Below are 15,952 nucleotides of genomic sequence, written 5' to 3' on the forward strand. Positions count from 1 at the left end.
GGGATAATTGGGATGGGAGTGTCAGAGACAATGCGATTGTCACAGGACAGAGCGGAGTTTAGGTCTGTTGTACATAGATAGGGTCGCTATGAGTCGCAGGCGACTCGACGGCACATAACAACAACAACAACAACAACAACAGCTTATTTCTCTCAAAATTTTATCTTCAGATTCATCAGTGTTGTTGCAAGTATCATTCATTCATTTGTTTTTGTTACTGAGTTGTTGTTGTTAAGTGCCATCAAGTTGACTATGATTTACAATCAATAGAGTTGAAACTTTCCTTATCCTCAGCCATCCTGCATCTCTGATATCCTTGAACCCTGTGTAAGTCTATCTTGTTGTAAAGTCTTCCTCTCTTTTTCTGACCTTACACCTCACTCACAATGATATCTTTTCCCCCCCAAGGACTGACAACTTTCCTCCTGAAAATTATGATTTGTTTATTCTTGTGCCTGTTTGTGGTAGTTTGGGATATTTGCAGTTTGAGGCTATTTTAAGTAAAACTACTTTAAAGATTTCTGTACAACAAGTCTTTGCATGGACATATGCTTTCCTATCTCTTAGGTAGATAGACACTTAGGAGTGGAATTTGCTGAGTTATATGCTAATATATAAATTACACACAATGCACAAAACTACTTATAATGTACTCTCTGAGGCCTAGTGTCAAGAAACTGTGCTGCTATCCTGAAAGCATGCAGCTTGAGTCCACAAGCTGCTCTGTGGGAGAAGGATGGGCAGTCTCATCCAGTGGAGTTAATTGCCTCTGAAAACCAACCAGCTCAAGGGTCAGCCATGGGTCAGTTCTAACTTGACAGTACTCAACAACACAACAACAATGTACAACTCACTGTTTTGAGTGTATTCACAGCCTTTTCCAAGTAACATCATAATCAAGCTTAAAACAGTTCCATCACCTCAATAGTGAACTCCACCAAATTTGTTCTAGGTGCTGCAAAAATTTGGAAATACATAGTGGTGATGATTACACACCATTGTAAATGTAATGAATTCTCTACTTTAAAATTATTAAAACGGCAAAACTTTTGTTCTATTTATCAAAAGCACATACCTTTGAATTATGGTGTTGGAGTTGGAGAAGAGTTTTGAGTGTCCTATGGGCTTCCAGAAGGACAAATCTGTTTGTCTTGTAGGGTGCTCTTTTAGAAGTAAGGACAGTGCAACATTGTCTCCTATACTTTGGACATGTTAAAAGGCGCCAGTCCTTGGAAAGAGACATCATGTTTGGAAAGGCTTGGATTGACACAGTGAGTGCAGCCATGGGCTCAATTGTGTCAGAAATGATAAAGACTGACACAGGACAACACAAGCTTCATATCTGTTGTTCACAGGGTCACTACTAGTTGTACGTGACGGCACCTAACAACAACATTGACTTCTACTGCACATAGCTGTTCTTACCCTGTTCTTTGTATCCATAGCAGTGCTTAGTCGGGTGCTATATCATTCCAGGAAAGACAGAATTTCTTCTTTTTATTTTACAACCAACACAATTAGGTAGGATGCAGTGTGGTGTTTGGAAAGAAAACAAAAGTATTCCTGTCTGTAGTAACCCTTTTAGTAGCAATAACATTTTATAAAGAGTTGCATATAATTGGCCTCAAACAAAATGTGGAGGAGATGAAGTTTATTTTGGAAGCTAACCCTTTGGTTTTTGTCTCCTCAGCATTTCCTTTCAATCTGAAATCGTACTCCTAGCTATTATACAGCTACACATGCTACACTTAGACTCCTACACGTGCCCTAGTGTCTTACCCAGCATACCTTCTGCCATCCTTTTCACCTCCTGTCTTCCAGTCACATTTTAAATCCATTATATACCTAGGTCCACAACTGAAGTTGTGAAAAGAACACCAGAATGGAAGTCAATGACTGGAGTGTAATCCCAATTTTGCCTTTAACACAAGCTATCTGTATTTAAAAAGAAAAAATCATTCTGTATTTCTAGTTTCCATTTCCTTGTATGCAGATTGAAATAATGTTCAGTAAAGTCATCTTTAGCTTGAAATGCCTAAATGCTTGTCCCAGAAGAAATGAGACAACAAAATTTGTCATGTATGCAAACATACATGTTAATCACAAACACAATGACATAAAAGGAATTTCTGAGGAAACATGGGTTGATTGAAAGACTTGCTTGATTACAAGTGTGGCACAGTATACATGCCTCACATGTATTTTCTATGAGTCAAAATCAACTTGATGGTACCAAACAACATCTATAGGGATATTACCTGCATGTGTGGCATTTAAAATGCTGTTACTATCATTCTCAGGTGTTCATTTGCAGATTTTCAGTTTCATTATTCACTCTTAAATGCTGGTATGTTTTGAAATGAAAACTAAAAATTAGTCATTCTACTCATATTAGAATAAAAGGAAAACAGAGTTGTTGGAACAGACCCCTGTCATGAGTTGGTACTACCTATAGTGTAATTAGAGATATATTTGACTAGAGGGTCTGATTTTGCCAAACTCTAAGCATATATCTAACGGAAGATGCATGTGACATAACAGAAAACCATTGAGTATAGTTAGTGGCTGTCAGTATTAAAGTCAAGTGTTCACAAATGAAAGGAATGGAGTTCATGGTACTGTAAAGGGATTTAAATGGATTTAGGAACTGAGGTTGAAACAGGACCCTAATTACAGATGATTCTGGGGTCATCATGTCAGTCCTCACCTGTTCATCAGGCAGACAGACTGTCCACGACTTTCACTTCAAAGAAGTGGCATGTTCTTCTCATTAACATCTCTCAGCTCACAGTCAGCTTGTGTCTGTAACAGTGCACGAAGTATGAATCCAGAGATCAGCTGATAGCTAATTTCTAACAGGTTGCTGATAAGAACTCAATACATAATAATTACTGATTTTCTTGAAGAAGGAATGGAGAAAAAATCACGCTGGGTAGTATTTGTATTTTCCTTGTTTTAATTATCCTATTAAAAACGTGAAAAAAGTTATTAGGAAATAAAATTACTATCTTCCCTTTGACAAAAGGGCCACATTTATGGTGATTTTTGTACCTGTTCTTAAAATCCAAACTATAGAATATTTGCTGCAGTCCATTTTTGTACTTTATTTCTCTTCTAGTTCACTTTGGAATTTTTCTGCATGACCAATTCGTGTCTTTAACCTACTTTGGTTTGCCGTATACAATTTGCTGTTCACTGAAAGCTCTGCCTCACAGTAGGTGGTATCCAAAGCTGAATGAGAGAACAGATACTAGGACAGGGATCTAGCAAAGCTGATCTTCACTCTCTGTTGTTGTTGCGTGGTGTTGAGTTGGAACTGATCCATAGCTGATCCTCCAGTGGGTTTTCAGAGGCAGTAAATTGCTCATGGAAGAAGATTGCCCATCCTTCTTCTGAACAGCATCTGGTGGATTCAAACCTTGTACCTTTGGGATTGCAGTGTAAGTTCTTACCACTCATCCTCTAGGGTCTGTGTTTATCATATGCATAGTTAGTGTTCTGGGAATTTGACAAGTTAGGCCATCAGAAAACACAGAGTGTTTACTCCATCTTTCCACTGTTCTCTTTTTGTTCTTGCCCATATTGGAGCTTCTTGGTGGTGAAGACTGCGGCTGAGTGTACACAGAGACTGGAGAGAAAAGCACAGACATTGCACTGATATGAAGGAGTCTAATACTATTCTACAATATGAGAATTTGAGGGCAACCTCCCTTTAAAATCCACCAAAATTATATTTCCTATAATTTAGAAAACTACTTTACTTTAACCGTCAATGCTTACAGGTGGCTTTAGTTTTTTGTTTTGGGGAAAAATAATTAGAAAAGCAAATTTTCCCTTCGAATTCCTCATTAGCTTACAGGCTTATTTGTTTTCTGTTATAAACTACTAAATTGTCTTCATACTTTGCCAAATGTCACCTCCAGATTTTTATATAAATTGTACAGATGTTAAAAGTTTTGTCACAGAATTTATTTTCCTCTAGTATAAAGGACTGGCATGGGAGAGTTATTGGGATTTGTTTTATAAGACACAAATTTGAACTCTCAGGCATCAAATATATGAATGATTGTGTAATTCTTCAGCATTTTAAATCATATCTTTTTTATTGTACATACATAAATTTTTGATCTTTTTTTAGAATTATCAAAATAAGAGAAAATAAGTAATAAACTGGGATTCAAGTATTTGGAATTCTGTATCTTGTCCTGCTACAAAGCAAGTTTGACTTCTCATAGACATACTAACGCATTTTCATGAAAATTACCTTAATATTGAAGGAAAGGCCCTAGTTGCTTGTTCAATCTTACTTTTCTTGCAAAGAGTTTCAGATGGTGTCTCAGTGATTCACCACAACTAAAAGACACCACAAGTGAGTGACATTGAAGAACATAAATTTTATTATCTCACTTTAGGCATTACAATTCAAGTCAGAGCATCGACATTAAGGGAGGATCCTTTGTGCATAAGCCCCCATGAGTTGTTTGCTGCCTGTCTTCCCACAGTGTGCATCTTTCTGCTCTTTTTATAATTCAGAAGTTATTAAATTTAAGATCTACCATACTTTGGTATGACTTCATTACTATAACAAAAGAAAGACTTTATATGTAAACATATTTATATTAACAGGTTCAGAGGTTAATGTTTCAGTACATTCTTTTTAAAATTTTTTAATTATTGTATTAGTTTATTTACAAAATTGTAATACATCATTTTTCAGACAAGAGTCTTCCAATTTTCCTCACCACCCAGCCCATCAAATTCTAAAACCCCATGTTTAATCCTCTGCCCCCAAGCCCCACACATCCTCATCCCTCTGCTTCCCCCCTCCCCTCTTAGATCCTTATACGTATTCTATAATAATGGTTTTATACGATATTTCTCCTTGTCAGACTGAGTTAATTCACTCAGCATAATGTACTCCAGTCCCTCCCAAGTTAGGTAATAATTAACTCAATACATTCTTGAAGGATACAATCTAATCATGACAAGTGGGTACAGTGGAAATCATTTGGGATGAAGAAGAGTCAGCAAAACTATAACTAAAACCAATTTTTAATCTGCAGCCACCATGATACTGTAAGTATAAAGAAGTTTGTGGAAGAAAGAGAAGAAAGGTAGAATAGAAAATTGAGACTAGTCCATAGAACACACTTGTCCCCTAATGCCAGGTTCTCGGGTGGATATAAAAACCCAGTCTTCTTTCATCCAGTCCAGCTTCCCTGGAAGACAGGAAGAAATGTAGGTAGAATGCTCCTTTAAAGCAAGAATCATGAGACTTACTTTGTTTCTCACACTATGGACATGCTTGATAAAGTATATGGTCAGCAAAATAAAGGACTTTTCAATTAAATGGATTGACACAGTGGCTACCACAGTGGGCTTAAGTGGAGCAGTGATTGGGAGGAGGTGCAGGATCTGTCAATGTTCCATTTTCTCTTTGAATGGAACTAACTTAATAACAACGGATTCAAGCCTTGAGTTGTGATACTGAGAGATTCTATTGGCAAAATATTGAATGATCCAAGAAGCATCAGAATAAGATGAAGGGAATACACAGATTCCTTTCCACAAAGAATTGGTTGATGCTGAAATATTTCAGGAAGTACCATATGATCAAGAGCCAGTGATAATGAAAGAAAAAGGGAAAGCTGCACTGAAGGCTTTGGCAAAACTTTAGGCCTCTGGAATCAATTGAATACCAACTGACATGTTTCAGTCATGTTGCATTAACAATGCAACCCTGGGTGGGCTCACCAGTATTATGCCAGGAAATTTAGAGGACAGATGCCTGACTGATTGACTGGAAGAGATTCATATTTGTTCCCACTCCCAAGAAACATCATCTAAGAGAATGCAGAAATTATTGAACATTATCATTAATATCACATGCACGTGAAATACTGCAGAAGATCATTCAAACATGGCTAGAATAGTTAGAGAACCAGCAGGTGTTCAAGCTGGATTTAGACGAGGTCATGGCACCTGGGATATCATTGATGATGTCAGATAGATCCTAGCTGAAAGCAAAGAATACCAGAAGAATGTCTATTTGTGCTTTATTGACTAGGCAAAGACATTTGACTGTGTGAATCATAACAAATTATGGCTAATATTGAGAAGAATGGGAATCCCAGCACACTTAAGTGTGCTGAAATGAAAACTATACCTAGACCAAGAGGCTGTTGGGCAAATAGAGCAAGAGAACACTGCATAGTTTAAAACTAGGGAAAGTGTGGATCAGGGTTCTATCCTTTCCTCCATATCTGTTCAATATGTATGATGAGCAAATTATTTGAGAAGCTGTAGTCTATAAAGAGCAATGTGACATCAGAATCAGAGGAAGACTCATCAACAAGCTATGCTTCCTAGATGATACGCCTTGCTTGCTGAAAGTGAGGAGGTCTTGAAGAACTTGCTGCAGAAGATTAAAACACACACACACACACACACACACACACACACACACAAACCAAACCTACAGTCTTTAATATGGATTAAATCTCATCATCAAGAAAATAAAGTTCTTATGACTGGGTCAACAGACAACATCATGATAGATAGAGAAAAGATCGAAATTGTTAACAACTTCATCTTACTTGGATTCACAGTTTACACCCTTGGTATCAGCAGTTAAGAGATCAGGAGATATATTACATTGGAAAAAAACATCAGTTAGAGACTTCTTCAAATTATTTAGGATCAATGACATCAGTTTGAGGAATGAGGTGCACTTGATCCAGGCCATACTCTTTTCTATTAGTTTTGCTAAGCATCCAAGATTGTTGTTGATTGCCTTTGAGTTGAGCACGACTCATAGAAACCCTATGAACAAAAGGATTGAAGCCCCTCTACAACTATCGACATTTATCAAAGTTCATAGGGTTTCCGGAGGCATGTTATTTAGGAAGTGGATGCCACTATTAGGCAATGAATAAAGATAACAGAAGAATTGATGCCTTTGAGCTGTGGTGTTGGAGAAGAGTATTGCCAAAGGAATAAACATGTATGTCTTAGAGAAAGTGCAGCCAGAATGCCCTTTGGAGGCAAAGATGACAAAGTTTCACATCACATCCTTTAGGCATGTTACTAGAAGAGGCTATTCTTTGGAGAAGGCATCATGCTTGGAAAGGTGGAGGGTCAGGAAAAGAGAGAAGATCCTCAGTCAGTGGCTGCAGCAATGAGATTGAGCATATAGAGATGGTGAAGATGGTACAAGTTAAGACAGGGTTCAGAACTGTTGCTCATAGGACCACTAAGAGTTGTACTCAGCAGTGCCTAGCAACCACAATAACAACAGTGGAGATAAGGAGGCATGGTTGGAGCCATTTAAAGAAATAAGATACAATCTGTAGTGTTAGATTCTGTCTTGAGTTAATTTTTTTGATATATTAAAATGCTTAAACTGTTGTTGTTAGAGAGCTGAGAGAAAAGCTTGTTCTTGGGTGCAGGTCCCTGTTCTGAGAACCTTCTAGACATATGAAGAGACTGATGTAAAAAAGCATGCCAAGTTCTGCAAGCAATATAAAAACCACAAATGTTAAGAGAATACAAGGATCTTCTTTTCCTCTGACACACATACATACATAAAGACATACATACATATATACATACATACATACATACATACATACATACACAGACTGAGAAAAAGAGAGAGAGAGAAAGGATAGAAAGTTTTCCCCCAAACGCGGTATGCTGGATTCAGACTTTTAGCCTTCTAAACTGGGGAGAATGAATTTCTATTTCTTAAAGGCATCTGCTTGTGGTATTTCTTATATAGGAGCACTAGATTACTAAGATAGGTCACTAGTATCAGAAATTGCTTGAGCCAGAGTCATGCTTCTCTGGCCTGGTATTATTTCCCTAATTGGATACTAAATAATCAGATGGGTAATAGGAAGTTATCCTGTATTTTATTTTTTTTTTAAATTTATGGGCACTTTGCTGTTTTGTGATATCCTCTACCAAATAGTTTCTAATAACAAATATATAGCTTTCATTAGAATATCCCCATCTGATTCACAAAATAAATTCCGAACACCTTAGCTTGCTTTCTGAGGCCCCAGTTTACCATTCAAAACACTACATCCAAATATTACAGCTTTTTCTTTTGTCTCTCTTTTAACTTTGTGCTTTTGCTTTCTCTTTAAAAAAAAAAATAAATGCCTTTTCCTTACATTTCTGCCTATCTGAATCCTGCCAGTCAGAAAGGTCTTAGAGTAATTTTCATTTTGGCTCAGTATATGCTTCTGTGACTATTGTTGTTGTTATCTGTCACCAAGTCACCTGTGTCTAATAACAACCCTATGTACAACAGCTGTGACGCTTGCCCTGTCCTGAGCCAGTCTCACTGACTCTAACACATCTACCCCGATTGTCCTAGTTAGTTACTCTATCAATTCATCTCCTCTGGGGTCTTCTTCTCTTGTGCTCTCCCTTCATCCTTCCAAGCATGTTGTCCTTCTTCAAGGACCACACCCTCTTGGCCATATGTCCAAAGTTTGTGAGACAGAGCTTCAAAATCCTAGCCCTCTCCAAGACAAACCTATTTGTTTACTTGGTGGTTCATAGTGTGTTCAAGACTCTTCTCCAGCACCACAATAGCAAAGGCGTCAATTATTCTTCTGTCACCATTAGTCATTGTCCAGGTCTCTGGTGCATGGTAAGTAATTATGAAGACCTTGGCCTGGATTCATTGTTGCTTCTCAGTACTCTGGAGAGATACCTGACAGTGAATTTTCCCAGTGCAATTTGTCTTGATTTCCTAACTGCTATGTCTATATGTAAGGAAAATATGAGTATACATGAATAATTTGCTTATAGCAGCTTTATAAGCTGCTCATTCTGATAGAGTTCTTTGAAACAACCTACATTTCCCCAAAAGAGGATTAGTTAAATAAATTATGATGCATTCACATTATGTAATGTGTCTAAATCACATTAGAATATCTAAAGACATAGAAAAAATATTGAAAATTATGATGTTTCTATTTTTATTGGGGGAAACATAAGGTAAAAAAAGCCTTGAAAGTTTCTACAGTCATAAAAATGTTAATAGTTGTTGAAATTGGAGATAGGATTTATTTTGCTTATTTTATAGTGTGCACAGTAATTTTGTATATTAATTGCTTAGTATTGTAACAGAAATACCACAGATAGATGGTTTTAACCTAAAGAAACTTATCCTACCACTGTTTGTTGTTGTGCGTCATCAAGTTGCCTGTGACTCATAGTGAACCTATGCACAACAGCTCTGAAGCCTGTCCTGTCCTGAGCCAGTCTCTCTGATTCTGATCCACCCACACCCATTGCCCTCATTACTATATCAATCCATCTCATCTGGGGTCTTCATCTCCTGTGCTGTTCCTCCACCTTTTAAAGCATGATGTCCTTCTCCAAGGATCTGTTTCTCCTGGCCACATGCTGAAAGTATGTGAGACGGAGCTTCACAATCCTAGTCTCCAGGGAGAAATTTAGTTTCACCCTCTCCAAGATAGACCTTTTTGTTTTCTTGGCAGTCTGTGGTATGTTCAAGACTCTTCTCCAGTACCACACCTCAAAGGCATTGATTCTTCTGTCATCCTTAGTCATTGTTCAACTCTGATGCATAGTAAGTAATTGTGAAAACCATGGCTTGGAGCAGGAGCACCTTAGTCTCTAGGCTACATTGCTGCTTCTCTGTGCTCTGAAGAGGTATTTGACAACAGATTTTCCTAATGCAATTCATCTTTTGATTTCCTGACTGCTGGTACCAAGCATGTAGATTGTGGAGCCGAGCAAGCTGTAGCAGTTAACCTCAATCTCTTCTCCATCCATCATTTTGTTGCCAGTTGGCCATTGGTGAGAATCTTTGTCTTAATGGTGAGAAGAATCTTTGTCTTTTTGATGTTGAACTTCAATCCATATAGAAACTACAGTCCTTGAACTTTTGCAGCAAGCACTAGAACTCTGAATCCAAAGTGCCAGTTTTACATGTAAACATTCTTTCTGTCAAATCTGGAAAAAAGGACTTAGTCTTTTTGAGCTTTTAGTCCTGTGCGTCTTTCTGTCAAATCTGGAAAAAAGGACTTAGTCTTTTTGAGCTTTTAGTCCTGTGCGCTCTGCTGATGTAATCTGAAGAGTGTGGCACTGCTAACCAGAAGGCTCTGCCCTCTCTGGTGGTGTGAATCCACCAGCAGTTCTTCATGATGAAAGATGAGCAGTCTCCTCCCCTTATAAAACCTCCTCCCATTGGAACCTGTGAGAGGATCAATATCAATCACAATGTGTTTGAGAATTTCGGTGTTTTGTTTTGTTTTTAAACTCCTAGGCCATCTTTATGTGACTTGACATCTCCCTTCCCTCATCTCTGCTTTCTTCCTTGGTTGTTTTATCTCTTTTATGCCTTAAAGATGTTGACTCAAGACTTACTATACACTGATTTTTTCTTATTAGCCTAATGAAAATAGCACATTCCTAATGAGATTATAACCATAAGCATACATACAGATTAGGACATACAATATATTTTTGAGAGACACAATTCAATCTATAAACACCTGTTTTCTTTCTTAGTAAGACATTGATTGGTAAAATTTACCTATAAAGCCCAGGAGCCCTATAAGTGTGCTGTGCTAAGTGTTGGGCTGCTAACTCAAAGGTCCACAGCTTGAAGCTACCAGCCTCTTTGCAGGAGAGCGATGCCATTTCCTCTCTGTTGGCATCAACTCCACAGCATTAGATTTTGTTGTTCTTCTTTAAATTTATCAAGCACAGATATTTCCCCACACCATTAAGCAAAACTTTATAATACCTGGAGCCAGAAGTCTTCCCAGTCATTCTCCCAATCATTTCTGTAGCCAAACTATTTTAAAGACTAGTTAGCCAAGGTGGGGGCACTAATGGACTCCATAACATGTTTTTTGTGTGTGTTCCTTTGTGTCAACAAGCTAAATTTTGCTTTTGGCATTTATCGGACTATCCACCCTGTCATGCTTATAATGATGCCTCCTTACCTCCAAAGACTGAATCACAACGATGTTATTAGCTAGTGAAAGAGGAATTGAGGTTTTAAAATTCCCAAGGACCTAGATGACCTTTCCTTATTTCTCCTTAAGAAGAAGAAAGAAGAAGAGGCATTTATTTCTGCCGTGCCATTGCCATTTTCATGAAGAAATTTGACAATAGTTTCTGGTGAATAAATTGTGTAAATTTTGCCTCTTGGTCTACTTTGCCACTCTGGAGTTCTTTTTTCTTGTCTCATGTACATCACTGGTTCCACATATGCTCCTCCCCAAATGTACAAAAAGGCTATATTTGGTAGTCATTGACAATCTTTAAAGTGGATTAGGTAATTTTCCTTGAAATTTCTTTCTTAATTCAGCATGACATAGAATTAAGCAGTGGAAATGAAGGAATTTATGTGGTGATATCAAAATAAGAAGGGGAATTGTTTGGTCATTTGGTGGCCTGTAAGAGGGCTGCAGAATGGATTGAAGAACATTATCAAGCATGCATGTTGTTTTTAAATGATACTTGAGATGGGGATGTGGAACAGCTGTGTTGTTGAGAGTTTTTTTTTCTCATGCCAACTTTTTTGATTTGATTGATTTTCTCTCTGACAGCCCACTGCGCTGATAAATGCGTCCATGGTCGCTGCATTGCTCCAAACACCTGTCAGTGTGAGCCTGGCTGGGGAGGGACCAACTGCTCCAGTGGTAAGTTCCCACCTGCTGTTGTCTGTCTTGGGATGTTTTTGCTGTATGGGAGCCCTTGTCTGGAGACTGCCCTGAGCCAAGAGACTTCCTCTTCATCCCTACATACAACATAGGGTGGATTCCAAATCTAGCTCATTAGCCCAGTTCCATTTGCATGTGTATAGGTATTACATGAGGAACTGTTGTCAATTGAATCTAAAGAAATAGAATGAGGGAAATCTTAAGAATTTGAGCCTTCTGTGGCTATGAATACATTTTCCAGAGTAAGGTCCAAATCAGAGATCCTTTGCTTTCTTTAGGCAACTGTGGTACATGAATGTAGTACATGTATTCCAACTTCCAATTTTACCTGTTGATAAAGCTTATTCCCTCAGGGACTAAATATACCTCCTTTTAACTCCGAAGTGAAACTATCTATGCTTAGTGTAACTACTTATCACTGAATTCAATTATAATATGCTATTTAGTAATATTGTTCAAAATGTTTCAATGCTTGTTATAGCTAATTATTTCTGAATGAAAATTCAAATAAGGAGTACTAATTGACATAGTTGAGATAGTACTAAATTGGATAGTTGTATTTGTGGTAAATGGAAACTGGTGAACACTTTTATTCTTATTAAATAAAATCATAATACAATTTGTCTCCACTATGTTGAAATTATAATCCAAAAATGAGAATATTTTGAAATGTATACGGAATTCCTTGGTATGAGGATTATATGATAAAAAGTCAAGCAATTCAGGTGCTTTTCTAATTTTCACATTTAAAACTTAAGTCTTCTGGCTTTGTTCATTACTGAGCATGTAATTGTGTATACTTCTGGTTTCTTTTTAGTTTTTTGTTCTCACTTAACTTTTGTCAGAGGAATTTTTAGTTCACCAAACTTTACATGAAAAAAAGAAAAGACCCTGTAAAAGTTAGCAAATTCTCGTGACTCCGTAAATTTGTCCTTATTGCAACCAAGTAATTTTCTGGAACTTGTCTGACCTTAGGCTAGATTAGTAGATTTTAAGAATATCTGCGTGCTTACATTTGAAATTGGGAAGTTTGTGCTGTATGTTGTTAGGAATACTTGTTTCAGACATGTGGTATCTCAGTTCCTGAACCTGTATTTCCCAGGGAAGTCCTTGATACTGTCTGTGCAAAGAACACTCCCTGTCAAAGACTCTTTGTTATTGTACCTTTCATCGTGTGTGTGTGTGTGTGTGTGTGTGTGTGTGTGTGTGTGTGTATTATGTGTGTTTTTCTGCCAATGACAGGTTTTTCAGTTCCAAAGGGTAACTGTCTTGCAGAGTTTTGTTTTCCTTTTGTTGGAAATCAAGAGGAGAGTGGGCATTTTGTTCACATGCCATTGAGGCAAAATGTTTGGGATGTGGGATTTGGCTTATGTCCATTTTGTTCCTGGCAGACTGACCTCAAATGAGATGTTGCTTTCATTAACTTTTCCAGCTTTAGATTCAGTTGTGCCTAGACATTTCAAAGAAAAATAACATTATCATTAGTCATTGGGAAAGGAAAAGTGGGTGTATTCTTCATCTGAATAACGAGGTTTGTTGCTAATTCGAAGGCAAGAATGTTGTGGAATAATTCTAGTTGTATTCATTCTTTTCTCAAAAGCACTGTACCCTACCTTAAGTTTAGTAAGTTAAGGAATCAGATTGAAGTGCTTGTATAAAAAAACAAAGCCTGGATTTCAGACTCTCTAATACTGATTTAGGCCTTCTAGAAAATAAGTTATTTTGAAGTTTACGGACTTTTGAACAAAGTATCCAGAATTCTGAGGTGGAAAAAATTGCCCTTTTAATTCTGAAAAAGGATATTAAAGTAACTTTTAATGTATTTCCTCTAACTCATTATTTGCTTTTATAATAACCAAAACCATAAATAAACCTGAATGGGTATTTGAAATGTTTAAAGTATGTTTTGAAAAAAAAGTTCCTGGCACTTTTTATAAACCATGACAATAGAGGAATCTGTCTTGTTATGTGAAGTTCGTCTATGTCAGTTACCCTAATGTTACTTGTTAGAAAATGGATTTTTTGATGGTTTGTTTCCTACTTCTTATGGTTTTTGTGTACCATAGAGTCAGAACCAACACAAAGCTGACTCTGGTGGGTTTTCAAAGGCAGTTAATTACATGGGAGGAAATTGCCCATCCTTCTCCCATGGAGCAGCTGGTGGCCTCGAACCATGGCCATTCAGGATTTCAATTCAGCTTCATGCAACTTCTTGTCACTAGACCACCAGAGCATCCTCTTCCTCCTCCTACTAACCAGACAACTATTAAATAATTTATGAAATAGTTTAAAGTTAAAGTTAAAAATCTAAAAAATTAAATTAAAATGAGTTTGAACAGTTTACTACTAGCCAATTATTAAATTTTAAAAATCTGTGCTCTAGCAGTATACTAAAGATCAGGGTTAAAATGCCCTGATTTTAAAACCTCTATATATCCCTTCTCCTCTAGTTTTTATTATAGGTAGATATGATTTATAAAATTATTATTTTGATAATTAGAGTAGACCCTTATATAAATCAATGTCCAATTAGGAAATGGAAACTACAGCCATTTTTGGAGTAAACTTTTGATTTAGAAACAATTTTCAATTTATAGAGGATTAGCAAAATAGTATAGAAAGTTCTACATGCCCCTCAGTTTCTCCCATTTTCACAATTATGAATTACTATAGCACATTGGTTAATAAGAAACTGACATTGGTACACTATTCTTATATAAAAAACAGATTTTTATTTGAATTTCATTAGTTTTTCTGTTAATGTTCTTTGTGTCAAAATCCAGTCCGTAGATCCACACTGCGGTTCATTGTCATGCTCGCCAGTGATACCTTTGATAGTTTCTCATTAAGTCTTAGATTTTCCCCAACCTTGAAAGTCATAAGGAGTTCTGTTGAGGTCCTGTATTGTGCCCATGTTTGTTTGGCATTTTCCTCATTATTTGTTAGACAAACGTTACAGCTTCTTCTGTGTTAAACTATCCTGTATATGAAGGGCCCTTCTCTTCACAGGGTATCAGTGGGATATCATGATATCCACACAGAATCATTGATAGAGTTAACAATTTGGTTAAAGGAATGTTTTCTAGGGTTCTCCATATACAGTAAGTAGATTTCCTTTTCTTTACTCTTGTCTTTGGAAGAAGTCACTAAATCTAACCCACTCTCAGGGATGAAGGAAAGGAATTAAGCTCTATCTCTTTGGCCCTTTCCCACAAGGAGCAATCTTCTCCCCATTTATTCAACAGTTTTACTTAGTATGAGCTCATATGTATTTATTTGGAATTTTGGGTTATAAGAAAGTATCACATTTATTTTGTTGCTCCAATCACTTTGGCACTTGGGAGCTGTTTTAGGTTATCTATGGTGTGCTTTTGACATGCCCACATCCTTTTGTGTTTTGGATACATCCTTACTTTCTGATACTACAACTATATTTCTTTGTATTCTTTTCTACTGTAATGCTAAAATCAGTCATTTCTCCAAAGATGCCTAGATGCTTTTATTGAAGAATGTTATTTAGAAACCAATCTGGGTGCTAAGTGTGTTCATTGCTACTGGGACATATAGTAATTTGAAAGATAGACATGAATAATTATGAACTGTAACAAGAGGCTGGGGGAGTGATAAATTGACTAGTAAGAGTGAAGAGAACTCTGATGGATACAATGATAACATATATAAGAAGTAGCCACTATCCCTAATACTGAGATAAAACAAGTAAAGAGGAAGTCCCAAGATCCAGGCTTTGTTGGAGAGGGTACAAACCTGGCTAACTGACAAGCAGAATTGACTGTGATACTGTTCTAACAGATTTTTAGGGAAGTCTTCCCTCTCTAACTTGATAGAAATGTGAATTATTGGACACTTAGGAGACTGCTCATGATGAAATATCTCAGAGTCATCCAGGCACAAAACCCTGGAGGAGGGTGGCAGACACTGCTGAGCAAGCACAACACAAGACAAATGGAAAACTTCCTCCTGCGATGTCTCTTCAGTACCTTCTACTGAAACCTCTTAACATATCAGCTGGCAAAGAAAAATATTTAAGGGTGTCTACTTGGCCAACTGACTGGAAGAGATCTATATTTGTTCCCATTCCAAAGAAGGGTGACCCAACTGAGTGTGGAAACTACAGAACAATAGCATTGATTTCACATGCAAGCAAGATTCTACTGAAGATTATCCAAAAACGACTGGAACAGTACATCAGCAGAGAACTACCAGAAGTCCAGGCT

At 37.1% G+C, this 15,952-nt stretch overlaps 1 protein-coding gene across 1 annotated transcript in view; it reads left to right on the plus strand.

The window, feature by feature from the left end:
- MEGF10 (multiple EGF-like-domains 10) overlaps positions 1–15,952 on the plus strand; it is a 207,210-nt gene that overhangs the window by 43,242 nt on the left and 148,016 nt on the right. The window contains exon 4 of the mRNA XM_006886031.1: positions 11,604–11,696. Within this exon, the coding sequence (XP_006886093.1) occupies positions 11,604–11,696 (93 nt within the window). The remainder of the gene's footprint in view (positions 1–11,603; positions 11,697–15,952) is intronic.

The sequence above is a fragment of the Elephantulus edwardii genome, unplaced genomic scaffold (assembly GCF_000299155.1).
Source record: "Elephantulus edwardii isolate Elephantulus edwardi_28Jun2011 unplaced genomic scaffold, EleEdw1.0 scaffold00046, whole genome shotgun sequence".
Taxonomy (NCBI): domain Eukaryota; kingdom Metazoa; phylum Chordata; class Mammalia; order Macroscelidea; family Macroscelididae; genus Elephantulus; species Elephantulus edwardii.